Source organism: Trachinotus anak, unplaced genomic scaffold (assembly GCF_046630095.1).
Source record: "Trachinotus anak isolate AG129_WGS33_773 ecotype Australia unplaced genomic scaffold, CSIRO_AGI_Tana_v1 ptg000010l, whole genome shotgun sequence".
Classification (NCBI taxonomy): Eukaryota; Metazoa; Chordata; class Actinopteri; order Carangiformes; family Carangidae; genus Trachinotus; species Trachinotus anak.
The window spans coordinates 12,445,852-12,455,322 of record NW_027273861.1 but is presented as its reverse complement, the minus strand read 5'-3'; the positions used below and the strand labels follow the sequence as shown (position 1 = coordinate 12,455,322).

Here is a 9,471-nt window from a genome sequence, read left to right as displayed (position 1 = left end):
TCTTCGTGGAAAGCACTTTTTCTCAAGACCGGGTCAACGTCTCAGGAAAGAGCGATTTCATGTCGGGTCGTGGAGGACTTGGAATGCTTTTCTTCTTATTTATTTATTTATTTAGTTTATTTATCTATTTATTTGAGAATTTGAGTTTTCCCCTTAGGAAATCTAATTCTTCGATCTATTACCAAGAGATCAATTTTAAATCAAATCTTCCTCACAAGACTTCTGTGTGTGATTATTTTTTTCATTATCATCTGTCTCCATTGATTTACTTCCATGCAGACTTACTTTAATGGTCAGACTTAATGAACCAAGATCCAAAAATAATAATTCAAACTAAACAGAGTGCCGATCTTTATTTTTAATTTTTTTTTTTAAATAAACTGTTCATTTCACGTTTTCATTCAGGTTTATAGGAGGGTTGGGAGGGAAAAATATCAAAATTTAGTCTAAATTAATCCTTCTCTGATTTTTTTTCATGAGGTACCCGTTTGTCACATTCTCACATCGATCATTAAAAACCAAATGGTGACATCTCACCATCTCAACTGCGGACATCTGCGAGTCCTGGCTGCTCAGGCTGCAGAAAGTGAAGGAGCTGTGACGCGCATTACCAGCATTTTAGCATGTTGCCATAATTACAGAGCGTTTTTCGACCTAAAGCTACAATATGCATCATAAAAAAAAAAAAAATAAAAAAAAAAAACACCCTCAAACTGACCTTTGTTTAATTACATTGCACTGTTGTGGTGTAACAGCCTCTCGGTGTGATAACGCACAGTGGACGGACTGTACCAAAGTTTGGACAACTTCGTGTCGTACATTTTTACATTCACTTTTTGAATGACCGGCACATGAATCTACACGTCAGCCGTCTCTGGGAGCATCACGGGGGTCATCGACGCACATGCGGCATCTCGCAAACTTTACATCCAGGCTCAGATTCACGACAACACAGAAGTCCCGATCTCGATCTTATCCTCCCACAGAAACACGGACGCAGTCTCCATTGGTGCTCCCGAGTCCTGCAGAGCAGCGGAGCTATCGGGTGTCAATCTCAGAGAGAGAGAGAGAGAGAGAGAGGGAGAGAGAGAGAGGGAGAAGAGAGAGGAGGGAGACGCATGGGATGCTGATGACTGATCCTCACTGAGAGGATGCTGTCGATCAGGCTCGCAAATGCTTCCCCCTCCAGTTTGATAAACATGCTGATGTGCGCAATTAGACGTTTCCTGCTTCTTATAGGCTTATCGGACAAGGTAGGTGTTGCCAAATCCCTGAAGCTTAATTACCTTTGTTCAAGTGCGTCCATTCTTCCTGTTCAAACGACCGCGCGCTTGTCACCGCCTGAGGGCACGAACTGAAGCTGTTTGCACATTTTGCAGTCATTTATTTATTTATTTATTTGCCTTGTCGTGTGCGCAGGTAATGTGAGCAGCGGCCGCACACTGCATGGACAAGCCGAGGCATCAATGCAGAACTCCTCAGCGCTGTTCGGGATGGTCAGCCACTGTCAGACCCCAACTTTCACGGACTTCACCGGCCTGACGCTCTCCGTGTACGGCAGCAAGGCGGACATCTGTGCGCGGCGAGCCGGGAGCGGTGCTTTTGGAGCTCAGATTTGCCGGAGCCCCCATGACACCCCGACTCACATGAGCTGCGCCAGCCCGAAGCGACTCAGCGCGTCCGAGCAAAAAGCGCATCTGCAAGCCAAAACTCCGCGGTCGTGCTTCTCTCTGCCGCCCATGCAAGGTAGGCCCTGTGCGTCCTAATGATATGTCCCATTGATGCTGCTTGGGGTGGTTACAAAGTTGATCAATACATTGGTTTCTGGATGTGGTGGGTTGATTATAACTACATTTGTTGCAGTCGTTTACTTTCCCTCATGAAAACGAACTGTGAGAATAACAGCAAATTCAGTCAAACAGCAGCTGTCTCCGTCTTGCCAAAAAAAGACCAATTATCAGTTTCCAGGTTGTTTGAGATTTGATAAAAGTCATCATCTATAATTTTGCTGCCTCCATATGGTTCCTGTAGAGCATCCTTTGATGCAGCTGTACTGTGCATTTGTGTTGAGAGCCCTCTTTGCAGTTGTGGATTAGGTCTGTTAATTAAACCCAGAACTCACTTGGATCCTTGGCCAGTTCATAAATTACCATCACAATCAAAGTGTCTATTGCACATGAAGGCCATGTGAAGTGATGTGCAGTATTCGGAGTAACTGCCAAGCAAATCTGCATTTCCTATGGATGTTAACAAGGCATGGCAGCCTTCACTTCATGGGAAGATTAGTGTGATGTTGGCCCATTAAGTTAAATGTGGAACAATACTTTCATGAATGAATGAGTTGAGAAATATCTTTTCTGTAATTTTGCTCTTAATTTTAGAAAAATACAAAAGTGACATTTAAGTTTGTGTTCTCTAATTTATTTTAAAATCAAGATGGTTTGCCCTTCGGAAAATAAAACAAACTTTGACATGGGCTCATCAGTGAAAGCGAAAACTTTAAAACAACAATTACATAGATGAAATGAGCACTGTCATATAGATAGGCCAGAGTGGAAACTGGGCTCTTCGGTCTCTGTGGAAGCCTGCTCCATCCTGTTTAGACAGAGTGTTGTTGTGAGAGGGCGGAGGTAATTACAGCCCCATCCTAAATTATGATTAGACGGAACAGACTTTTATATTAGCAATCATCCTTGCAGCAAGAAGAGGATCAACGGATTTGATTATTGTTTCTTCTTGCTAAACACAAACCATATGTCTGCTGAATGTGTCTCTCAGCATTTATGAGTTCTCGTGGAGCACAGTTGTGCGCTCAGCCCTCCATCCCCAGCATCCTCGTACCAGAATGAATCGTCTCATTGTCTTTGCAGCGCTTTTGAACTCGCTTCCCGTAAATTGTGGGAATGCAAGATGTGTTATGTGTTTGTGGATTATGTTGTGCAAATGAATGCTGAACCAGACGCATACATGTCCGTTTGTTTTGCTCTGACTCAGTGAGGCAGCTGAGTGATATTTTTAATAACTTCAGTATCTTGTGGGTTTATGAATTAAAATAGTTTTCTGGAGAGCAAAAAACATAAGCCATCAATTATTTCCTTATTGATTCAGCCACACATAAAAATGTGTTTCCTGATTCGGCAGTAATTCATTATCACATTTTTGTGCAGTTATATATGAGTAATAAAAAATTTCATTGGGTTTAACTTGTACTGCTAATGTTGCTGTCTGTAACCTATATGAATATGTGCTGTCTTCCAGGCACTTTCCTGTTGTTTTATAGTCTCTTTTGCTGAGCATGGAGTATGAAAGTGATCTCAGTACTCATCAGTCTTTTGTATCATGCCTCATTTCAGGCTGATCGTATTACACACTCCCATTTGGGGACAGAGCTGGAGTTTAAACTGCATTCTCAACCATTACTTTAGATTTATACTGAAAAGAATCTCTGAACAAACACAGACTGTAATATTTATCCTGAGGGAAGTGAGGCAGTAGGGAGAAGAACTTACCTCAGACGGGAGATTTCTGACCTCTAGCATGTACCCTGTGATTGCAAAATGTCAACGATTACTCAGTGATAAAACTGATTAAAATATTCTGCCCTGCTGATGTTTCATCTAATACTCAGTTTAGGGATTTTTTTTTGGGAAACTGTGCTGGACAGACATTTGCATTCCGAACTGCTTTTCCTGGTTTTCTGCTACTCTGGAAAAGACAAATACATGTTGTATGTGTGTGCTTTTTTTAATTTAATAAAGTGTTTAAAAAAGTGTTTCTATAAAGTAAATAGGTGAGTGAGAAGCCGATTTAGGACAGTAAGTGACAAAGGTAGCGTGTTAATAATGAATGAGTGCGTTAAAGAGTGTAGAGTTTTAGTGGTGGGGCTCTCCATCTTTTCTGTTCAAGTCGACACAGACCGGGATTCTGTTCTTGTGCGCCAGGGATCCTAAACGCAAAAATAACTCACATTCTCACATTCAAACCTCTCAGCTGTTTCTGTGCAGCCTCCCTGTTGCATTTTAAAACGCGTCCCCAGCTTGAATTCAAGGAAAATTGGCTTATGTCACACACCTGGTGCGTGGGTCTGGAAACCATGTGCATTGCTCTTTGTGAGTGGAACAGCGGGTGATCATCCTAACACTGCAAGTATATAGATGTCCTATAAATATTAGTGCCCACCAGCAAAAAAAATATTTAGCTTGCAAAGAAAAACACTTGACCCCTCTTGAAAAAGAATATCAGGTTTGAATGAAGTGTGTACTCTAGCATCATTTGATACCTTACTAACGTTTCTCCTGGCCGGGACGATGCTGCCGAGTCTGTGAGCTTATTTGAGGAAAATGTTTGAGTTAGAGGAGGGTGCTGGAGTCTCGCACTCCTCTCTCAGATAAATGCAGAGGTCTGTCTGTTGATTCAGCCTGTGGAGAGATGAGTAATGGCGTTTTGGATTTGATCATTGTTGGTACTTTCTAAATTTCTTTGGCTATTCCCTGCTGTCTTTTGGCGTGTTTTCACACAGTCTTTATACTTGTAGCACACACACCTCTATGCAGGGACACAAACCCACCAGCATCTACTTCTTACACATGTGGTCACTTTGCCAGCATATGCGCAACACATACACTATGCACACATGCCACACACTGACATACTCACACACACACACACACACACACACACACACACACACACACACACACACACACACATATATATGCACACACACGTTCTTGTGGTGAAGTGGCACTGGCACTGATGCTGAATTCCCTCAAACTGACTTAGTTTCCTGTGTTTTTCCGCAGCAGCATTTGTAGACGTCAGACTGCAGGGTGATAATCTGACTGTTATGAGAAACAACCGACCATTACAGCCCACTCTGAGCCGCTGCTGTGTCAAACACTTAATGACAGCTTCCCAGTAGCCTGTGAATAGTTCTGGTTGAGTGCACAGAGGAACCCATTAAGTGCTTTTGGTAAAGTCAGTTGTTCTAATCAAACTATGTGGTCTATTTATTCATTTATTTATTTATAGAAAGAAAAAAAAAAAGTTGGCACATGGCACACAATTTCACTGTTGCGTTACAAACCCTGGAATATTTCTCTTCCTAAAAAATTCTGATATAGAAGAGAAGTTCATGTGCTAATTGTTCGATATGTTCAGAAAATATACATATAATTCTTATTATCAACATCTCATTAAAGTCAGTAAAATATGGCACTCAGCCGTACCTACAAGGGTTCAACTTTAAAATATCTTTTTTGGATAGTTTCCTCTAAAAGATTTGTGTCATGTAAAATGCTTATACAGCTATAATTCTAGGGAAATGTTTGCTTCAGCTGTTTCATGGGGTTTTGAATTTCTTAAATTACCTTGGACTTCAGGCTTATAATTGCTTTAGGTTTGGATTTGATATATGCACAGATCATGTTGTTTATTCATCTTGGATTTCAGTCTTCTTTATTTTTTTTTTGTTTTTGATTTGTGTCATTGTGAATTTAGTTGAAGCAGGGGTGTGACAGCAGTGTAAATAAAAGGATAAAGTGTTTCTTTAGTGGTGGCTAAATGGTTTATTGTTGAAAAGACCAAAGAGATTTTACTAGATCCTAAATTTTTTGAAAATTTGTCTCCAGTGGATGGATTTGAACACCAGGGGGAAACGATTGAGCAGAGGACACAGTGCAAATATTTTGGTAGGAATTTTGAGCACACTTTAAAATAGGGGTACCATGTTAAATTTGTATTGATATTGAATCAATCAGTGTTAAAACTCTATACAGATGAAGGCTGTGTGGAATAAATACAAGCATTATAATCATGGTCTTCTCCAGGGCGACTACTGAGTCAGTAATTCTCTATGGCGTCATTGTCTGGCTTGGCAATCTCACTGTGAAATTAAAATTTCAAGTCCAGAATGCGATGAGAAGAGCTGGGGAAAATAAAAAGTCCTTTGCATCCAACAACATCTTTACAGGAAATATTTGAGGAAGAAACTGTTGAGCGAGCCAATATGGCTTATGTCAAACATTTTCTTTAGTGCAACAGTAAAAATGGGTTAATGATCTTTTATATTGTATCCAACTGAGATATTTAAAATGGCTTAAAGTGCACGTTGCATGTTTTGTTGATTTATTTTTGTTATCATATTTGCACGTACAATTTTGTGTGTGTGTGTGTGTATAAGTGAGAATGGGGCAGCAATCTTGATGCTCAAACTAAAGATCTTTGTAAAAAAAAAAAATTGAATTATTATATTATAGCTGAAAATCAATTATGGTTTATATAGACTGTACTCAAGCGAACAATGACAAACACTTTTAGTTGCTTATGTATCTGATGATTGGATATAAATGTTATGGTTCCAGACTCTCTCTCCACCTCCCCACACTCACATTTGAGTCTAATTCATTTTCCAAAAAAAAAAACCAAAATACACAATAAACAAAGTTAAAGGTGAATTTGACTGTGGTTGTTATTATTATTATTATTATTATTATTATTATTATTATTATTATTATTATTATTATTATTGTTGTTGTTGTTGTTTCACATTTTCTATAAATATACTGATAACAACATTATTGTGAATTCTTTTGGCCATAATAATCATGCAGTGAAAATCTGATATTATAACCATCCTATTCTGACGGTCAAGTATTTTTTTTCTTTGAGAATGAATCTCTGCCACTTCTATGGATCTCTTCTCTATTAAGAAAATAAGTTAACCTTTAAGTTTGACCGAGTAACTAAGGATCTCAATTTCACTGTTGGTCAATTTGCCAAATGGATGTAGCTGTGGGGCCAGGTTATGGCAGCTCTCCCTCCCAGATGTTGCGAAAGACCGATCAACCCTCAGAGAAAACACTTTGCTGTCACTGCAGCTAAAACAGATTTGACCTTTTACTGAACTTGTGTTTCACTAAGTTTCACTGCTGAGGTTGACCAAGAACATTTTTTCAGTCAGATAGTGAAAGAGCTTTTAACACCAAAACCAAAGGTTTTGGTACTAGTCACTTCGTGCACAGCTGTATTTTACATGGAATACAAAAACAAACAGACATCCTCTCTTACTGCATTTGTGCCCCTAAATCATGTGGACCCGCACATGTGGGCAAGTTTATTCATATCACAGTAGTACAGTGATAGTAGCATTCTTTTCACAAGGTTTCTCACCAGTCAGTGCATTCCCATGAGCCAATGAGCGAGCCTCAGCCCACGTCTTTTGCGTCTCGTATGAGCTCAGCAGTGAGTTATGGGCAAATGTGAGGGTGCTGCCTGGGAAGGGTGTTGCAGGGTGTAATGTTTGCAGCATGTTCCATTGATTCATAAAGCCGAAGCCCTGGTGATGATTCTGCAGCGGTATTCCCGTAAACGTCTGTCTGGCTGAGAAGTTGAGGAGGGAATGCTGGGTAATGGAATGAGGGCGCTTCCTGAGTCACAGCCACTAGAGAGGGAGAGTGAGAGAACACCCCTGGTCTGGCATCTGCTTGGCTGAATCACCTCAATCAAACTTGGCCAGGGATACACATGACGTGTGTGGAAACAGGAGATAAGTGGCAGAGGAAGAGACGAATGCTGCATCAACTTGACTGTGGTTGGTTTCAAAGAGAGAAAAAAGGAGATTAATGAGAGACTGTGATCATTTCTGCTTGAGTATCCTCTGAAGTAGTCCTGTGAAATTGCAAAATGAACATGAACATTTTACCGCTGCATTCTCTCTGCCGTCCTTTTCCCTCTCTATAGTCAGTGTCAGTCGGGTCAAATGTTCTCATTCTTATGTGACCAGTGTGGTATGACTATGGCATCTCTCTGTAACCAAAGGCATTCTGACATTCGTACTGCCAATGAAATCCAAACAGTCACACAGCAAAAATATGATCTGGTTTGAGTAAGTGTCGAAATATCTCTGGAATACCAGAAGAAATCTGCTCCGGGCCTCAGTTTAATCAAGAGAAAGCAGCAGAGTTGGCTCAGATATATCATCATAAAATTGTATTTTTAGAACCAAACCTTGCCTTGAGAAGTACTCAGAGTTTCACGCGCTACACTTTTGCTGATGAGGGGATTGAGCTGCCAGGTCTTGTGAATTAAACCAGATTTGTTTTACCTTTTAACTATTTGTAGCAAAGGTAGGCTCTTCTCTACTCATCTCTTGATTATTTTTGCCTGGACAGGCATGCCACAGCTGACCGCACGTCTTTAGTGTCTGCATTACTCATGCATTTTCAGACAGCAGCGACTCCTCTCGCAGACCTCTCCGTGTATGACTTAGCACACGGGTGGGTTTTTGATTTACATCTCAGCTGTGCCACTTGCTGTTCTTGGCTCGACGCTGCTGTGTTTCATCAAAGAAAAATCTGCTCCACTCTGACTGTGGCAGTTAAGACGGCCGTCCGCCGCTGCGCTGCCTCTGCCAGAGCGGGGCTGAGAGCTGATGGGGCCCTCACAGCTGTCAGCTGGAGCGAGAGAGAGAGAGAGAGAGAGAGAGAGAGAGAAAGAGAGGGATTAGGGCTTTACTGACCCACATAAACAAGCAATAAGAACACAGATTGTGTGAGTGTGAAGAGCTGTTTTGGTCATTTGAGTCAATCTTGAGGAAGCTGCTGTTTCATCTTTCCCACCAGAGAGTCGGGCACCATCAGCACTTTATCGCAAGATCAAGATGTGAGACATACACGACACGTAACAGTTGCTAAGTGTGCATCAGAGCTTTGTAAACACATCACCATTAAAACTGCTGCAGCTACAGTTTCAGATGCTCAGACTCAACTTAAATAGCGTCTGAAGTGGCCCTTTTTTACAACGCTAGTCATGATGAAGATTAATCAGCCATTGGCTTCAACTGAGTGGTCAAAAATAAATGGGCAAACATGATGCGAGCCGAGGCTGTTTTAATGCCTTCATTAGAGCGGAGGAGAAAGCAGCCAAAAAGATTGAGTTTTATCCTCTCTCTTGTTCTCTCTCCGTCTCTGCCAGGAAGCTTCTATGGGGCAGTGCCCAGTCAGCTCACCGCACTATTGGCTGGCGCTGCCCCAGAGGACTATGAAAGACATTATAAAGTCTAATAGTGCAGTTTATATATTTTATTAGTGCTCGTTAATAGAAGCCCAGCGTTCTGGAAGAATTACTTATTCTCTAGTCATGTGCAATGCGGTCCAGCCCCTGTGCTGTATTAACTTGCTTACCAGGACTAATAAGTACACAAAGGAACGATAGAATGAAGGTTGCTCAGAGAAAAACCACTTTGCTCTTGCTTGTCTGTGAATGATGTGGGTTGACATCAATCGTGAACCCTGAGCACGACAACTTGCACTTCTGTACTCTGCTGATTTGGACTCAGATATTCATATGTGCATTATATCTTGGCAGGTATAGATCTGTACGCATTATTGTCCTAGATTTAGAGCCAAGTTTCATCACACAGTATCTATTGAATTATTCTTTCAAGGAGATATTTGAAAGCACTGGCAACCT

The 9,471-nt window shown here is 41.0% G+C and overlaps 1 protein-coding gene across 2 annotated transcripts in view; it reads left to right on the top strand.

Annotated features, from left to right (window-relative positions):
- The first annotated feature begins 445 nt into the window (after positions 1-445).
- Positions 446-9,471, top strand: part of LOC139627003 (zinc finger protein GLIS1) — a 72,564-nt gene continuing 63,538 nt past the window's right edge. Inside the window, exons 1-2 of one of the 2 annotated variants that reach the window (XM_071487597.1) lie at positions 446-1,253; positions 1,420-1,746. In XM_071487597.1, coding sequence (XP_071343698.1) covers positions 1,467-1,746 — 280 coding nt within the window. In that variant the 5' untranslated portion in view covers positions 446-1,253; positions 1,420-1,466. The remainder of the gene's footprint in view (positions 1,254-1,419; positions 1,747-9,471) is intronic. The other variant, XM_071487596.1, reaches the window with a different exon arrangement.